The sequence below is a fragment of the Micropterus salmoides genome, unplaced genomic scaffold (genome assembly GCF_014851395.1).
Source record: "Micropterus salmoides isolate LMB-PRFRI ecotype aquatic unplaced genomic scaffold, ASM1485139v1 Ms_hic_scaffold_18, whole genome shotgun sequence".
In the NCBI taxonomy this organism is placed as follows: domain Eukaryota; kingdom Metazoa; phylum Chordata; class Actinopteri; order Centrarchiformes; family Centrarchidae; genus Micropterus; species Micropterus salmoides.
The window spans coordinates 25392089-25411579 of NW_024040928.1; the positions used below are offsets into that span (position 1 = coordinate 25392089).

General features: G+C 40.3%; 2 protein-coding genes across 3 annotated transcripts; both read right to left on the reverse strand.

The window, feature by feature from the left end:
* Window positions 1-4318: 4318 nt before the first annotated feature.
* On the reverse strand, window positions 4319-5728 carry LOC119908733. Of its 2 annotated transcripts, XM_038726588.1 has the most exons (3): window positions 5550-5728; window positions 5171-5453; window positions 4319-5034 (listed from the first exon to the last, which is right to left on the reverse strand). In XM_038726588.1, exons 2-3 carry the CDS (start codon window positions 5441-5443, stop codon window positions 4882-4884), a joined length of 426 nt encoding a protein of 141 aa, XP_038582516.1. In that variant the 5' UTR covers window positions 5444-5453; window positions 5550-5728; the 3' UTR covers window positions 4319-4881. The 2 variants fall into 2 exon arrangements, with proteins under 2 accessions (XP_038582516.1, XP_038582515.1); XM_038726587.1 differs by lacking the exon at window positions 5550-5728 and having other exon boundaries at window positions 5171-5427.
* Window positions 5729-10989: 5261 nt separating this feature from the next.
* LOC119908712 lies at window positions 10990-14905 on the reverse strand. Its single transcript, XM_038726557.1, has 2 exons — window positions 14458-14905; window positions 10990-13538 (listed from the first exon to the last, which is right to left on the reverse strand). Exons 1-2 carry the CDS (start codon window positions 14633-14635, stop codon window positions 12574-12576), a joined length of 1143 nt encoding a protein of 380 aa, XP_038582485.1. The 5' UTR covers window positions 14636-14905; the 3' UTR covers window positions 10990-12573.
* Window positions 14906-19491: the final 4586 nt, after the last annotated feature.

The window sequence follows — 19491 nt, forward strand, 5'->3', positions numbered from 1 at the left end:
CATTCATGCAGGTGACGCACGAAAAACAGCAACTACTAAATCAACAAGAACACCTGAAAACAGCACAAAATCTGTTTCAGCCACAACAGCAATCAATGATACTTCATCAAAACTACAAGGCCGTAACTAATCTTTCTCTAGAGTCTCTGATCTATGTTTGACATGTGTTGACTTTGGTTTAGAAGAAAAGAAGATGAAAATCCAACAGTGAATTTTAGACATGCACACAAAGATTCAGGCATCTTAAGATATAGTGACACATGATTTACTAATCATTTATTTGTACTTCACTACAGATCAGAAAACTGCAGCTGAAATATGTTTAATGGTTTAATTTTTTTCAGACTGGTTGAGGTTCATCATTGTGTCTGTGGGTTTAGCAGCACTCATAATAATTGTTGTGGCAGTCAACATCTGGACAAGAACTAAAGGTGAGAACATTCACAGATGAAACTCAGAAACAGGAAGTTTTGATAAACCTGGATTTTCACTGTGGAAACTAAAGTCGACTCTTTCTCTTTTCTTTTCAGGGACAAAAACACAGATGGATGAAAAAACAGTGAGTTTATAATGTTTTTACAGTTGGTACTTTACACAGCAAACCGGTGTTTGTGACATCTGTTCTTCATTCTGAAGTGTAGATATAGATAGAAGAAGACAAACAGAAACAGGACTCACTGAGTTGTGTTGAAGTGGTCGTAGCAGCAAAGTTCAAAGGATTTATTGCACTACTATAAAATCTAATTCCAATGCAAACTGTCCAGCAGTCAGTCAGATAAAGATGAGAGAGGTAAAGATCAGTAACTAATGGTGCGTTCAGGGTCTGCTGACTCAGCAGTGAACTGTGTTCAGTTTCAAAACCTCAACAGTAAACTGGGAGGAACATTTTGGATTTGGGGTATGTTTGGGCTAATATACAGTACCTACACAGTTTTTTCTTTTTCATTTACATGTCCTTCGCTACCACAAAAACACTTCCTCTGTCAGTGGCAGAAACATGTAACAGTAACTGGTTGTGCGTTCAGGTACTGTAAAATTATTTCTTATCTCCTTGTGTTAAATGTCGGTCAGTGATGTAAAAGTGTGTCAGCGTGAGGGTTTGTTTGTGTTTCACAGGTGAATAATGACTAAGATGAAGATGATGGTGTGGTGAACTGTGAAAACTTTGGAGACCCCTCTGTCTCTGTCACAATGACGCGGGAAGCTTCCGGTCTGAGACGTGACTCCAATGCGGAAGTCCCTTAAACCTGCACTCTACTGAACGGCCAGCAGGGGGCGACACTTCTGGTTGCGAAAAGAAGTCCAGTTCCATTAGAAACAATGTTAAAATGATGTTCATTTTGTAAATTATGGTCCCATTTATTTTGAAATAGACCATAAAGCTTTAGGATGGGATTATCTGTGATTGACAAGTTGTAACCATGTAAATTTAACCAGCGCCGTTATAAAAGCATATTAGGAGTTGGCTGTTCACTTTCTCTGGTGAGTACATTTAATTTTAAGACTATTGTTCGCTAGATAAAGCTGACAGCCCTGTTAAAATGACAGTTAAGTCGAATTATAGATGCACCAAGTTAAGCAAGCTAACTAGCTCCACAGACAGCCGTTAGCGCCACTGTCTCGTCCAAATATGGTCCCTTCCGGGCATTTCTGGTTGCAAAAACTCAACATGGCGGATAAAATCTTTATTTTCTGCAGCCAGTTCAGAACACAGCAGCTGGATTTTAACTTCAATTAACAGATCCAGCTGAAGAATTCAGACCTGATTTTAAGGTTTACTGTTTGCTTTTGAAGCTACAGCAGCTCGAGCACAGTTTCATGTCTCTGTGTACAGAAGAACTCATTTTTCAGTTAGCATTGTTGTTGACATATTTGGTGGGATTTGTTCGTGTTTGGCTTGAATGAGTTTTCAGCCTTAATGGAGTCTCTTCTTTATTACATCTGATATCTAGTCTGAAAATGAATAAATGTTTACCACTTAATCCTACACCATGTTTTCTGTTCTCACTGGGCGCTCAAATGTGTCTAAATACAGATATAAATGCATTAAAAGTGATCAGATCATGCACAGAAACCTAATAACTCCAGCTACTTTCAGATGTTCTGGATGCACATGACCACCTACTCTGACCTAATATGAATGTAAATACATTTCACACATCTTAACCTTTCAACTAGTCGTGTCTGCAGTGAGCATATGAACACCCTCCAAATCAAAACTAGTATAGTGGAGCACAAAATATTTATTCATGTGAAACCATTTTCTTTGAAAACAACACGAACAGACCTGCTGCTTCATATTGTGGGGGACTGATGCTCTACATCCGGACAGTTAAAGACAGTTTGTCAGGATGTCGTCAATGTTTTAACCGTTTGTTGCAACTCAAGTCTCAGTGACCCCAAACCTTCCAGGGGTTAATGTACTTTTCAACAGAATTCAATAAGCCCCTCTTCTTCTTATGTCCTATTAAAGTGTCGACTGTCTGTTCCTGTGAGCCTCATGTTTTTCTGATGTTATTCTGGTCATCTTTAGAGGGTAAAACCTCCACCGGTTTAATCAGGAGAGACTGAACTGAAAAAGAGGCTTAAATAGTAATTAATAAGGGAAAGGAATAGGAGAGTTTAAGAAATGTGAGAGGGATGTGTGACCTACCTGGTGGAGGAGCTGTGACGGCAGAGGCCAGTGAATGTTGAGCCGCTCAAATCAGAATGGATGTGAAGGGCTGGTTGAACACAGACAGGCTGCACCTTCCAGGGACTGAAGGTGTTTGTTGATAGCTTGGTTGAAATTACCCAGAGACAGCATGATGGTGATCAGGGTGTTGTCAGCAGCTCAGTGGCCTGGAGCAGCAGACAAGGCTGTTTGAGCAGGAGAACGAGTAGGAGAAGAGGCCTTTCTCACCTGTCCCTGCTCCCCTTTGCTTTTCTTCTCTCTCCTCTACTAAGAACACACTAGCTCCACCTTGAGGCTTAGAGGACAAATCTGTCCTATAGAACAAAACTCAACCTGAGGCACATGCTGTCCATCCTTGACAGCTCAGGTCCAGAAGCTTATTGAGAGTTAGCCTGATAAATTTCCATCCTGCACCCTCCTCCTCAGCTGACCTTAAGTTTATTATTTCTTATTAAATATTATATCAGTCTCTAATAAGATTTTTATATCAATGTAATGACTCAGTTCCAATTCTACCCTCTCTCAGTTTGATACCATTTCCTCTGAGGCCTTGGTTAACACCTCCAAACCTACAACCTGCTGATAAGATCCCATACAATCTAATCTTTTTAAGAAGCTGTTCCCTCTTTTAATTTATCCCACTCTTGAAATTAAATAATTCTGATCTGATCAGCTCACTGCCCACTTATCCATCAACAGTCTCTATATAAAAACGGCATATATAAAAGCAGTCTCTGTGGGCCCCCTTCCTCTCTTGGTCCCTGTCCCCCAGGATTACCTAGTTAGATAAGGTTGTTTATAAAATTTTATTTATATAAAATCCTAAATAAAAAATGATGAAGACAGTCAATGTTGACAGTGGGCTGTTGATGAGATGGGAATTGACATTAACTCCTACAGATAAATACAGTACAATGGACATACTATTGTAGGGGGTCTTTTCTGTGAACACTTCATTAAAAATGTTCCACTTTATTGAAAATAGTGTGGTTAGCATTCAGTAAAGTGGATAAAAACATACTGAGACATCTCTGTGCAAGTAAGTCATTAACTACCAAAACACAATACAATATACAAATGTCCATGTCAGTTATTATGCAGAAAATGCAACATAATGTTCAGTACGATATGGAAATTTTTTATTGTAAGGAAAACCACGATTAAACTTAATTTCTTGATAGGGTGTTGATAGTGATTCTGAACACTACAGTTTTTCTCAAATGCTAAAACACATTTCACAAACGTTTTGTCCATGTTCTCCAATGTCTAAACACAACACCCTTTTCTAAAGCTACATAAACACAACCACACCTTCTCCCTTCAAAACGCAAACTTTCACACCAAAAGAGCAGCTCGAAGCTTTCAAAAATGTAAACACTATACACATCATTACACACTACAGCAAAACAATTGAAAACACAATGCTCAATTTGTGAGAAGGTTCTTTGTTTCATAACTGCCAATGCATATTTTTAGAAACTTTACAATAATGGATCTTCTTAGATCTCTGCAGAGGATTGGGCATTTAGATTTGCGAGTTTCATATGAAGAGTATAAATCTATAGTAAATTCTGTACACTACTGTAACACAACTCAATGCAAAAACAGAATCTATTGCACACAACAGTACTCTTGAAAACATGATCAGGGTGTGAAGTTTTTTTAATTTATTTTATTTACACCACAATCACTGTGCGGCATCATGTCGCTGAGCTGCATCGGGCCACATCACCTCATCCATATCGCAGGCTATATTGTCTCTTGCCAGGCACTGCGGGAAAAACGCCCTGGAATGGCGGATCCATCCTTGGAAGTTCTCCACTGGGATGTCACCACACACCAGCTCCATTGCCCTTAGGAGGTTCTCTCTAGTGTATGGTTGTCTGTCACAAACCTTCCATCTCCACGATGAGAAGAACTCCTCTATAGGGTTCAGGAAAGGGGAGTAGGGTGGCAGACAGACGTTTAAAAAGTGGTTACTGTTGGTGGTGAACCACTCTCTGATTTGGTTTGTTCTGTGGAAGCGTACATTGTCCCAAATGATCACATAAATGGGATGTTCGGGCCCAGGATGGTGTTGTTGGCGGTCCAGGAGGATATCTTTTAGCTCCTCTAGGAAGGTTAGGAGACGTTGGGTGTTGTAAGACCCAAGGACAGCCTGCTGGTGGACAAGCCCCTCCAAACCCATGGCCGCACAAAGAGTAATATTACCCCCCCCCCCGTTGGCCAGGAACCTCAGTGATGGCTCTTTGGCCAATGATGTTACGGCCTCTTTGCCTTCGTTTCTGCAGGTTGAAGCCAGCCTCATCCAGGAAGAGGTACTCATGAGGTCTGGCCATCGCGTCCAACTGTAATATCCTCTGTGAAAATGTGAAAGTGCACAGGTGTTCAGAACAACAGTCAATCAGGTAGCATAGTATTGTCCAGAAGTAATGTAGGCCACTGAGCAACACAGTATGTTCACTAACTGTACTGTGAACATGGATGTATACTTACTTGCACATACTCGTAACGTAGGTCTTTGTGTCGTGCAGAGTTTCGCTCAAAGGGAACCCTATAGACTTGTTTCATCCGCATCTTTTGGCGCCGGAGAACTCGGTCTATTGTGGCCAAGCTGACATCATCAATGCCCTCAAAGTTCACATTATCGGCAATGACTTTGTCTCTGATCTCCCGGAGTCTGATGAGGTTGTTCTCACGAACCATATCCACAATGAGGGTTTCTTGTGCCGCTGAAAATATGGCAAACCTCCCACCTCTATGTGGCATTCTTTCAACTCTAAAGAAAGAAACGTGTTGTCAATTGACAAGACAAGACTACTTTCACAGGCTTGTAAAGTTGTATTGTGACAAAGAAAGCAACAGAGTACAATACCTGTTGTGTTGTCTGAATGCCCTGATAATGGTGGCCACGGTGAACCTACTCAGGTTTGGACGGACTTAGTCCTGCTTCAGCCATTGTCATGCCATGGACAATGACTGTTGCTCGCATCTCGTCCGTAATGATGGTGCGAGGTTGTCTTGCTCTCCCTCCTGGACCTTCTCCTATACCTTGTTGGCCTCCTCTTCCCTGGCCTGCTCCTCTTCCTCCCTGGCCTGCTCCTCTTCCTCCCTGGCCTGCTCCTCTTCCTCCCTGGCCTGCTCTTCTCCCTCCTCTGACTCGATTACCTCTTCCCCTGACTCTGCCTTCATCCATTGTGTTTGTTTGGAATCTTCAGCAAACTGTGCACTCTGAACTTGCTTATATACATGTGGTCACAGCATTAGCAACAGGTGTTTTCAATTTTGAGTCGTTGTGTGTAATGAATGACGCCAGGTGTGTTCATTTTGTTCAAATATTGCTGACTGTGGCAAGCATTTTGCATCACATGAGCTTTCATTTGAGAATATGAGCAGAGTTCTTTTGCAACTTGTGTTTTAGCAAGGAAAAATGTGTTAAGATTTATGTGAACGGAGGATTGTGTTTTGTGAATTGTGTCTTCATGTGAAATGTGTTTATGATATTGGAAAATGATGGCTAGATTTAGTAAATGTGTTTAGACAACTGGTCATTTGGTTTAGAGGATTGGCTTTTGTGTTTTAGCATTTGAGAAAAACTGTAACATCAGAAGTCAGATTCTGGTGAGAGAGAAGTTTGACTCTCTCTTTGACTCTGTGTGCTGTAAAACATCACCATGGATCCTGTTTGTTTTCTAATAAACATCATGTAAAGAAACACCTTCAACTTCCTCTTCTCCTTCTTTGCAGAGCGTGAAACACGTCATCGTCACAATTGACACAGAGGGACTGGACAGCATGTGAACTCTGATGGCGGCATCTCATTTTCTGATTGAGAATTTGGAGTCTCTGTCAGTCACTGTGGGAAGAGACAGAAAACTACATTTCAAAAATGTATAATTGAAATTTGTAAGTTTTTGGCTGTCTGGACATTGACAAGAAATTCAAAGAAACAGAAATCTAAAACAGGCTAGAAGTGACATCATCCTAACCACAGGAAGTAGCTGCTGCGTCTCTCTACTAAAACACTAGTTTTGAAACTCAGACAGTTCTGAGCACGAGAACAAGAGACAGAAGAAGGAGAGACTCAGAGAATCATGATGGTTGAGTTCAAATGGATTTCTTTATTTCTTACAGCGGTGCTTCAGTTTACAGGTAAGAATACATATATCACATATATAAATGGAAGGCACATTGTAAAAAATAACTTGATCAATATTATTAAAGATTCTTTATTAGCTACATTTGATTTAACTAAGAAAACCAAATCTGTTGTTTCTAATGTGGTGAGTTTAGTGAACTCTTGGAAACTAAGGATAAAGACATAATCGTCACTAACTATGAACATAACAGACATTTTCTCATTTCATCTTTATTTTTCATCATTTTCTCAACAGCAGCAGCTGGAAAACTTCCCCTCTACTTCACTGTCAGAGTTGGAGATGAAGTCACTTTGCCTTGTGAAAATGTGATAGACGGTCAGCAAAAATGTAACTTCACTACGTGGCTCTTCAGTGGTTCAGGAAACACAGCAGCAGTTGCGCTGTTTGAACTTGGGCAGATTAAAAACACCAAATCTAAATCAGACAGACTGAGTGTTACAGAGAACTGTTCTCTGGTTATAAAGAAGGTCACAGTTGAGGATGTTGGTCGTTACACCTGCAGACAGTTCAACAAATCAGGACAACAACAAGGTGAAGACTCTGTGTTTCATCTGTCTGTTATTAACAGAGTATTTACATCATAATGTTTTCAGCTCAAATTGTCTTGTTAGAACAATATACTGAAACATTACAATAATTATGATCAAGCCTGTCCTCAACAGAAATATAACCACATAGTTCATAAAAAACATTCTGCCAATACGGCCCATATTAATGTTTACTATGGCAGCGACCTCTAGTGAATGTGTAACGCTACCACATGAGAAAGACCGGTCACGTAATACGAGATGAGACCGGATGTAGTGGAGCATATAAAGACTGTAATGTAGGCTAATTGTAAATAAAGTTTATTTTATAATTTCAATCCGTCTTCCTCTCTCTCCTGTATGGAGATATTATTTTTTTCAGTCATTCTCAGTCAGATGTATTCACACAACACAAAATCACAAATAAGAAATAAGATGTTACAGAATTATAACCAGAAAAAAGCTTTCCAGGTTGGTGGTGGTTGGTGGTCATCAGTGTGTTTGTGGGAGTTGCAGCACTCTTAATAACTATTGTTGCTCTCATCATGTGGAAAAGAACTACAGGTGAGAGCTTCCACAGATTAAACATTTTTAAAGAAGGTGTTTTTATGAACCTGGATTTGTATTGTTGAAGCTAAAGTCGACTCTCTTTTGTCTCTTCAGGAAAAAAAACCCTGATGGATGAAAACACTGTGAGTTTTACGGCTGAGTAATCAAATGTTTCTACAGTTATGACAGAGCTGAATCAGCTGCTCTCTGACAGATTCATCCAAATCTAAACAGCCTTCACAGAGCCAGTGTTTGACCACATGGAAGTAGACTCTGTTTGTTTGTTGTTTTCAGGGACGGAGCTTAAACCCTGCAGTGAGTCCAGAAAGCAGTCAGGACACGGTGAGATCTCACACTACACCCAGGACAAAGTTACACTCACTGTTTTTAGATTTGTTGTTCAAAATGTAGCTCTATGAGACACACAGTGACTCTTGAATCTAAGTTCTTTCTGCAAGAGAAGAAGTGGGGAGTCTGATGATGCAGCTGGACGACACCAGAACAGACCAGAACACAATCAAGTCCACATGTTACTGAGCAGCCATTATGTTGTCTTCTCTGTGTAGGCTGATCCTGAAGATGGTGTTTCCTACGCCTCCATCAGCTACACCAGGAAGACCAACAGTAAAGGCCGGGTAAGCTGTCTGATTGGTTCTAGTGATGATGGCAGTGAATGAAAACACTTCTCAGGTATAAAAACAGGACAGATTCTTTATTTTCCCTTTAAAGCCCAGGTCTACATGTAAGGATTGTGATGTCAGTGTGTCCAACACTTTGGTCCAGAACAAAATATCTCACCAACGAGCGGCCAGAGGAGCTCAGTACATGTACAAACAGATCTTTAACAGCACATCTTCAAACTGAACTGACTGGACTGACTCACTGTTTTGTGTTGTGTTGCTCTTTGTAATGTTGTTTGCTGTTTCATTATTGAGCTTTGTGTTTATGTGCTGCTGGATATCATAATGTTGCATTTACCTGCATTATTCTGTCTCATTTAATGTTGTGTAATTTCTGTGTTGTGCTGTTTGTCTCTTTTCCAGGTTCTGGGTAAAGATGGTGATGATGAAGATGATGCAGTGACCTACAGCACCGTGAAAGCTTCCTCTTCTTCTGCTGGAGCCTCAGCTGATCCCAGCGACCTCTACGCCACCGTCAACAAACCAAACAAATAAGAGGTCACAATGTAGTTACAGCTCATATCATTACAGTTTATTTACATTGATCAATGTTTTTATTAGACTTCATTTATGATCATTTTCAGGATTTATTGTTTTATATTTTATTATTTACTGATTTCTGTTTCTCCAGTTATTGTTTGATATGCAGTCATTTTAACGTCTATATCTCTGTTCAGGTCATTTCTTTGTTCTGGTATGAAAGTAATTGAAGCAAACTAAGAGGAAGTGGGACAACGCTCATCTTGACTGAGTCACTTTTGAGAGTTGAATTAAACAGTTGAATGAGAGGAAACTCACAAGGGTTAAATTTTCATGTGTTAATCCCAGATACTTCAGGTCAGTGTGAACTTCATACCAGCTCATGTCAGCCAGAAGAGAAAGAGGTCTGCCGACATTAATATGAATGTAAATACATTTCACACATCTCAAATGTCAAAATAGTCGTGTCTGCAGTCAGCATACAGCGTGAAAACCTCCAAACCACAGGTGAAGAATTGATGCTAAACAAACTCAGACACCACTGTCTATGCTGTCTAGGTTAGCAGTGGAGCACTTCTGTTAAAACATTTCTTTTGAAAACACCATGAACAGACATGCTGCTCCATTTTGTGGAGGCTTGATGCTCTTCGTGCCAACAGTTACAGATCAGGACGCCCATCTGTGTTTAAACTCTTTGTTAAAACTAGTCTCAGTGAACCCAAACCTCAACATCGTTTTCAACAGAAATTGATAAAACTCTTTGTCTTAAGTCCCACTAAAGTATCGACCATCTATTCCTGTGAGCCTCGTGTGTTTCTGATGTTTATCTAGTCATCAGTAGAGAGTAACACCTCCAGAGCTCTGCTGCTGTTGTTAATCACATTCTCACCAAAACACTTCCCCTGCAGATCTCTGATAAAATTAACCTCAACGATACAAAGAGGAACCAGCAGACCAGTAAATACCATCTTTTTTGTGTTCTTCTCCAGCTGCTACAGTATCTAAAGTGACCTGATAACGCACATATGTAATAACTACATACTTGTTCTGGATGCACATGACCACCTACTCTGACCTAATATGAATGTAAATACATTTCACACATCTTAAATGTCAAACTAGTCGTTTCTGCAGTCTGCATACAGCATGAAAAACCTCCAAACCACAGGTGAAGACTTGTCAAACAAACTCAATCACCACTGTCTATGCTCTCTAGTTGTGGAGATCAAAATGTTTATTTATGTCAAACCTTTTCCTTTGAAAACCATGAACACACCTGCTGCTATTGTAGAGGCTTGATGCTCTTTGTACCTGCCGTACCTTATCAGTGGTTTAACTCTTTGTTAAAACTAGTCTCAGTGACCCCAAACCTTAACGTTGTTTTCAACAACATTTGATAAAAACCTCTTTGTCTTGGGTCCCATTAAAGTGTCAACTGTCTGTTCCTGTGAGAGTGTGTATCTGGTCATCATTAGAGGGTAACACCTCCAGAGCTCTGCTGCTGTTGTTAACCACATTCTCACCAAAACACTTCCCTCCTCTGATAAAAATAACTTCAAAGACACAATGAGGAACCAGCAGAGACAGAAGAAAGAGAGACTCAGAGAATCATGATGGTTGAGTTCAAATGGATTTCTTTATTTCTTACAGCGGTGCTTCAGTTTACAGGTAAGAATACATATATCACATATATAAATGGAAGGCACATTGTAAAAAATAACTTGATCAATATTATTAAAGATTCTTTAGTAGCTACATTTGATTTAACTAAGAAAACCAAATCTGTTGTTTCTAATGTGGTGAGTTTAGTGAACTCTTGGAAACTAAGGATAAAGAAATAATTGTCACTAACTATGAACATAACAGACATTTTCTCATTTCTCTTTATTTTTCATCATTTTCTCAACAGCAGCAGCTGAAAAACTTCCCCTCTCCTTCACTGTATCAATTGTGATAGACGGTCAGAAAAAATGTGAAAATACTGTATGGGTTGATTGAACATGGACAGATTGGTGAAAACACCAAAGCTAATCAGACAGACTGAGTGTTACAGAGAACTGTTCTCTGGTCATAAAGAAGGTCACAGTCAAGGATGTTGGTTGTTATTACTGTCAACAGTACAAATCAGGTCAAAAACAAGGTGAAGCTGCTGAAGTGACTGTCTGTTATAGAGGGTATGCGTTGACGTAACTTCCCCTCCTGAACACTCCCCCACCAGATGGACTGAGTGGCAAAACACCTGTAACATGCCTGCGTTAATCAGTGGAAACAGCAAAACTGGGAGTAAAACAAGTGATTATTATTTTAATGTAACCCCCACTGGGCTCTACATTTCTACGCAATACCCTCATCTTGGTGCATCACCTGACGGGAAGGTGTCTTATGACTGCTGTGGCTCTGGGTGCTTGGAAATCAAATGCCCCTACTTGGCAAAAGACAAGACACTGTTAGAACTGTCGAAAGAAAAAGACTTCTGCTTGGTTGCATCCCGTTCCTCCGATGTGACACTGGAACTTAACAGACAACACAACTATTACTTTCAAGTACAGTGCCAGATTCATGTTACAAAATCCCCATACTGCGACTTTTGTGTGTGGACACCTTTGGAATTATTTATTGAGAGAATAACTCCAGATTCCAATTTTGAAAGACATGTTATGAAGGCAACAACATTTTTCAAATATGGTGTGTTGCCAGAACTGCTGGGAAAATGGTTTACACGAAATGCAGTACTGAAACTTGGTGCAACATCTGTAGAACTGCTGCTGATTAGGCCTTCATCTCGGGCAAGGGCGTCACTTTGTGTTAAAAAGTGGTGGGGACAGAGGGGCTCAGATTAGGGGTGTGAAGAGACACTTCATCATGATATGCGATATTAGGTTCACAAGAACGAGACAAAAAGATCTGTAGTGTTTTAAAGATATCCTCAATATGAGCGGGGAGTCTGGGGGGACCTCCCCCAGGACATTTTGATCATTAAACACTTCATTTCCTGTATTATGGTGAAAGTTTCTGCACCAATTTATGGTGTAATTATTTTTATTCATGTAAAAGGACACAAAAATCAGGTAGTACAGGTAGTATAGTACTTTCAGGCTTGCTTTTACAAACATTTTAGTCAAACAGTCTTTATCAGAGCATTACAGGGATGTTTGCGCAGCATTTTTTTGTCTCCTTTTGTAAAAATATGAAAATACCAAAAAATGTGAAACTACTAAACCTTACTGTGAAAATACTTTATATAGAATAAATATTTACAAAACACATTTTCCCACTGTCAAAAGTCTCTCATTTTTAAGAGATTGTCAGTATCACAGTCAAAATATCAAGGGTTATGTGAATAACAATTTATATGAGCTTTCATATGAACTTCATTGTACTTTTTAAATTTAATAACATGTTTTGCCATATTACCCAGCCCTGTGCATGATGTTCAATTTAATCTGAAGGCACAATGGTTTCACACACATTACACAGAGCACAACATGTTAATACAATCTTGTCTAGTCCCCAGGGAGGAGCTTGTCAAGGAACCCGCTGTGCTCGATAAGGTGTTTGTCTGTAACACGTCCACCCCAGGCCTTTGACACAAAGGAGATGCTTCCTTGTGGTGTGACTGAAATAAGAAATTTAATAGTGTTGTGTTGTTTGTAGTTGCTCCATGTTTGAGCTTGAGCTTTTAAATCTGAAGGACGCTCTATGAACAACTCAAAGCAGTCAATTATGCTCACACAGTTCTTAAAAAATGTCCGAAAACACATCGGTAAGCTGCTTCTTAAGTCTTCTCTTTGCGGCCACAATATCAGGGGATGAAGCCTGCTTGCCATTACCTGTATCCAACGGTGAAAGATTCTAGATACTGTTGACTGATGAATCCCAAAGAGGTAGCCTAATAATTCCTCCGACGGATTGAGGCGCAGCTTCATCAGTGTAAGAAGTAGTTCCTGAGTAGGTTTGAGGGACTGTTTTGCAGTAGCAGGAAAAACTGAAGACACATAACTAAACACTAACATGAAAGTCTGTAAATTTGGCAGTCCTGTGAAAAATTTCATTTTGCGGTCATTAAATTGTGAAGCATCAAGGGTGCGGTGTTTCAATTCGCTTTCTAGTTTGTGAACTTTGTCTCTCAGTGACTGACACTCCTTGTTTAAAGATTTAATCTGTTCATGTAATGAAGCAATGTCATTGTGTGTCTCCTCTGTCTGGACCTCAGTGCCTTGGACTTCCACAGTCTGTACCTCTGTTTGATCTGCTTGTACCTCCTGCTCTGATGCAGGACTTTGGTGCAAGTTCAGAAGAGCTGTGGCCGCTAGCTCTCTACTTTTGTTGACAATTCTTTTTTCAAAAACTTCTTGAGATCGAAGATATCTTTCCAGGTTGTTGGCAGCCCTAGTTCGATCAGTGGCTGAGGTGAAACTGAATAAACTCGGCACATAGTCAGGGTGCAGGGGATCATCGCTCTTTTTTCCTGAAACAAACAGAAAATGTCATCATTACTTAAGGTTCAACATTTCTCATATAACTGGGGGGAGTATTTCACAAAGCGCGATTACAAAGGTAGCCTAGAAGTGTGATTCAGCCACCTATATGCGCAGGAAGTGGGGGTGCGGAGGGTGATGCAGCACCCCCTATTGACAGGGAAGAACACAGTGTGCAAATTACATGTGCCGACTACATAGTGGGCACCAGTGTTACTAGGCCATATGACAACAGTGAAAATACAGCAGCTGTTTGCACTGTTTTGTCACGATTATAGGAGCTACATTGGTGTGATGCAGATTGGCTCTTATAATATCTGAATAAACGTCTCCATGGGCGCAGAAATTTCACAGCAAATAACGTATGACATTTATGCAGCCAAACTGTAGTTATAAACTTGACAGGACATACAAAACTCAAACAGTTTCACTGTATGAACCTGGACTGTGTGAGAGACCTTTTGTATGTGTAGAAGAACACAAAATATTAATTAACGTTAGATTCTGACTGATCCTGTCGGCGTGCGTAAATGCGCACAGCGTCTCTCTTAATGGGGAGACGCTTGACCCTGTTTCACCCACCCCGATAATGTTATAATCAATCTACTTTATAATTACAGAGGTCCGGACCTCGGTGACCTCATACGACCATACGTGTAACCACTCCCTGTTAAAGGAAAGTGTGTAAGCGCGTGCCCTCACACAGTCGTGTCACGCGTGCATGTCCACTGTACAGCACCCAGAAGCGAAAATGTCTTCTCGCGCCTGCCTTTATAGATGTGTAAATGCTGACACTTTACAGCTACAGAGTATAAATGTAAGATATTAACGTTAAAAGTTTAATTGATGAGTTACGTTAGTCAATACAGTATTACTTAAGGTACGATTTTACCCAAAGACTCTACATACCTGACACAAAGTGAAAACTGCAAATCCACGTTTCTTTGCCTGGATTCCAGTTGTTTCTGTGAATTGCAGCGATCCATTTGCTTCTCTTTTCTTTTGATTTGGGCAGTCTGTAGAAAGACAGCTCTGACTTCTTGTTAAATCTATTTGTACAGTCAACTGCACAACAGCTCTTCCCCATTTGAGATGTGTTGTTTGTGTTGTCGCTGATTAAAGCTGCCGCTGCAACGACTTCCCGCGTGCTGTGACTTCACGCGCATACCCTCTATTACCAGTGGGTTTTTACATCATAATGTTTTCAGCTCACACTGTCTTCTTTGAACAATATACTGAAACATTACAATAATCATGATCACAGTGATGAAGTTAACTTTACTCTTGTTGTCTTTCTCTCACAATATCTCCATCTTCACCAGTGACTAAACGTAAGGACGCTGATGAGGTGACGTTAAACTGCTCTGTGTTGATACATGAACAGCTGTAAACACACAGTGAAGTGGCTGTATGAGGGTAAAGATGAGGACAAAGATAACAAAGACATGAAGACATCACAGTCTGGCTGCTACGCCACTGTGTCTTTCCTGGATTCTCATTTTATTTACAAATCAAAGTCTAACTTGAAGTGTGAAGTGACAGATGGTTACTCTGGAAAAGTGCAGCTGTTCACCTTCAGCCCTCAGTCCTCAGGTGAGAAAACAGGTGAGAATATGCTGAGCTGTTCCACCAAAACATTTGTTTATTTAATGACTTTTTAAGATGACATCATTCTTATTTAGAGACAGCAGATGGTAAACATGAGGTATTTTCTAACTGAACAGTTTCTTGGGTTGTGTTATTTCATTCATGCAGGTGACGCACAAACAACAAGAACACCTGAAAACAGCACAAAATTTTGACACACCAAACTACAAGGCCGTAACTAATCTTTCTCCAGAATCTCTGTTCTCTGTGTGTGTTTGAAGTGTGTTGACTTTGGTTTAGAAGAAAAGTTACACATGGAAAAGAAGTTGTTAGTTAAATATTTCTAAGTGACACATGATTTACTAATAATTTATTTGTGCTTCACTACAGATCAGAAAACTGCAGCTGAAATATGTTTAATGGTTTAATTTTTTTCAGACTGGTTGAGGTTCATCATTGTGTCTGTGGGTTTAGCAGCACTCATAATAATTGTTGTGGCAGTCAACATCTGGACAAGAACTAAAGGTGAGAACATTCACAGATGAAACTCAGAAACAGGAAGTTTTGATAAACCTGGATTTTCACTGTGGAAACTAAAGTCGACTCTTTCTCTTTTCTTTTTAGGGACAAAAACACAGATGGATGACTAATGGTGCGTTCAGGGTCTGCTGACTCAACTGTGAACTGTGTTCAGTTTCAAAACATCAACAGTAAAGTGGGAGGAACATTTTGGATTTGGGGTATGTTTGGGCTAATATACAGTACCTACATAGTTTTTTCTTTTTCATTTACATGTCCTTCGTTACCACAAAAACACTTCCTCTGTCAGCGGCAGAAACATGTAACAGTAACTGGTTGTACGTTCAGGTGCTGTCAGATTATTTCTTATCTCCTTGTGATGAGTCAGTGATGTAAAAGTGTGTCAGAGTGAGGGTTTGTTTGTGTTTCACAGGTGAATAATGATGAAGATGATGGTGTGGTGAAATATGAGAACTTTGGAGACCCTTCTGCCTCTATCAGACTCCACTGATCAACAACTTCCAAATCAACATCAGCTCAGCACGTTTACAAGAGTAGTTGAAGCCTTTAGATGACAAAAATCTTATTAGATCATTTGTTGTTTTTATTACTGATTGTTTTTGTTTTTATTTATCAGTGTGAGAAATGTTTGCGTGTTTTGTGCTCAGCTGTTTCTTTCTGTTTGACTTTGAACAACAATATTCAAGTCTTGATTTCATCTCATATCAGGAAGCCCACTGTGAGTTTCATAAAATGTCTTTTCCTGCATCAGTTGTGAAAATCTTTATTTTCTGCAGCCAGTTCAGATCACAGCAGCTGGATTTCAACTTCATTTAACAGGAACAAGCATTTAACTCTTGTTAACTTCCTTAAATTGTCTTCCAGCTGAATAATTCAGACCTGCTTTTAAGGTTTACTGTTTGTTTTTGAAGCTACAGCAGCTTGAGTTCAGTTTCATGTCTCTGTGTACAGAAGAACTCATTTTAATTCACTTTCAGTTAGAGTTTTCACCCTTGATGGAGTCCGTAGCAGTCTCTTCTTTATTACATCTGATATCTATATCTATAATCTGCAAATAAAGAAATTTTTACCACTTAATTCTAGAGCCTCCCTCCTCTTGTCCACATCTAGTAGTAAACCTTCCCTCTGTTGTGTTAAACAGCTCTGTTCTCACTGGGGACTCAAATGTGTCTAAATACAGATCGAAACGGACCCAAAGTGACCTGATAATGCACAGCGATGTAATAACTACATATGTTCAGGTGTTCTGAAAGCACATGACCACGTACTCTGACCTAATATAAATGTAAATACATTTCACACATCTTAAATGTCAAACTAGTCGTGTCTGCAGTCAGCATACAGTGTGAAAAACCTCCAAACCACAGGTGAAGAAATGATTCAGTCACCACTGTCTATGCTCTCTAGTGGAACTGTGGAGCACAAAATATGTATTTATGTTCAAACATTTCCTTTGAAAACACCATGAACAGACCTGCTGCTACATTTTGTGGCGGCTTGATGCTCTATGTCCCGACAGTAAAAGACAGTTCAGGATGCTCATCAGTGTTAAAAATCTTTATTGAAACCAGTCTCAGTGAACCCAAACCTTAACATCGTTTTCATTGTTTAACAGAAATTGATAAAAACCTCTTTGTTTTAAGTCCCACAAAAGTATCAAATGTCTGTTCCTGTCTTGTGCCTTGTGTGTTTCTGATGTTTATCTGGTCATCTTTAGAGGTTAAAACCACCAGAGCCCTGCTGCTGTTCGCATTTTTACTAAAACACTTCCTCTTCATATCTGGAAAAAAATAATTCAATTCAATTCAATTCAATTTTATTTATATAGCGCCAAATCACAACAACAGTTATCTCACAGCGCTTTTCATAAAAGAGCAGGTCTAGACCGTACTCTGTGATGATATTTACAGAAGCCCAACAGTTCCCACCAAGAGCAAGCACTAGGCGACAGAGGCAAGGAAAAACTTCCTTTTAAGAGGCAGAAACCTCGAGCAGAACCATGGCTCAGGGTGGGCGGCCATCTGCCTCGACCGGTTGGGGTGAGAGAGAGAGAGAGAGAGAAAGAGAGAGAGAAGAGAGTGAAAGAGAGAGAGAGAGAGAAAGAGAGAGAGAGAGAGAGAGAGAGAGAGAGGGATGTAAGGAGAGAGAGAGGGGAGGGAGGCAGCCTACACAATATACACACAGAGGTACAGACAGCGAAGGTAATGTTGCTATAAACTAAATGAAAAATGGTACAGATATTTATAATAGTGTTAATGGTAACCATCGTAATGTTAATGATTATAATAACAATAAGACCAGCGACAACAGTCGCTGCAGTAGAGGGTGTCGAGCAGGAACACGGGGGCAGCAGGCGACCCGCAGCCACAGATCCAGACTCCACAGCTCCAGAGCCAGAAAACCTGCAGGAAGTGATAGGAGGAGAGAGGAGAGGGACGAGAAAGCACAAGACTACCAGAAAGGGGAGAAGTTGTGTTAGTAACATGCAATAATGGGATAAGGTTGCATACAGAGGGAGAGAAAGTAGAGGAGAGAGGAGCTCAGTGCATCATGGGAAATCCCCCGGCAGTCTAGGCCTATAGCAGCATAACTAAGGGATGGTTCAGGACTACCTGAGCCAGCCCTAACTATAAGCTTTATCAAAGAGGAAAGTCTTAAGCCTACTCTTAAATGTGGAGATGGTGTCTGCCTCCTGAACCCAAACTGGAACCTGGTTCCACAGGAGAGGAGCTTGATAGCTGAACGCTCTGGCTCCTAGTCTACTTTTGGAGACTCTAGGAACCACAAGTAACCCTGCATTCTGGGAGCGCAGTGCTCTGGTGGGGTAGTAAGGTACTATGAGCTCTTTAAGATAAGATGGTGCCTGACCATTAAGAGCTTTGTAGGTAAGAAGAATGATTTTAAATTCTATTCTGGATTTTACTGGAAGCCAATGCAAAGAAGCTAAAACAGGAGAAATGTGATCTCTTTTCCTGGTTCCTGTCAGAACACGTGCTGCAGCATTCTGGATCAGCTGAAGAGTCTTAATGGACTTTTTCGAGCAGCCTGATAATAAGGAATTGCAGTAATCCAGCCTAGAAGTAACAAATGCATGGACTAGTTTTTCTGCATCATTTTTAGACAGGATGTTCCTGATTTTCGCAATATTACGTAGGTGAAAAAAGGCGGTCCTTGAAATTTGCTTAATGTGGGACTTAAACGACATGTCCTGATCAAAGATAACTCCAAGATTCCTCACAGTGGTAACTGCAAAGATACAATGAAGAACCAGCAGATCTCAGAGCAGTAAAATATCATCTTATCTGTGTTCTTCACCAGCTGCTATAGTATCACCATATTGCACCATGGACATCAGGAGTCAGATTCTGGTGGGAGAGGAGTTTGACTCTTCACCTGTCTGTTCACCTTGAATCCTGTTCTAATAAACCAACCTGTTCTCAGCCCTGGGCATCACAATTGTATGCTTGGTCAAGACCTCTTGGCGACACTTTTTAACGCCCTGTGTCCCTTTAGTATCATTTCTACACATGTAGGACTGACCGACCCATCCACTCCAACCACCTCCTCATTTTGAGTTTTCTGTATTTATGCTAGGCCTACTTTTAGCGGTAAACAATGGCGCTAAAGGGCTTCCCCAAGTGCATTGAACTATGGTGCGTTGGTGCTAGACGCCGAAGGAGGTGACAAAGGTGTAACCAAGCGACAACCTCCAGCAAGGACTGGTATCCACTGCACTGTGTAAATTTAACCAGCGCTGTTGAAAAAGTTTATTAGGAGTCGGCTGTTCATTTTTCCGTTAAGTACATATATTTTATG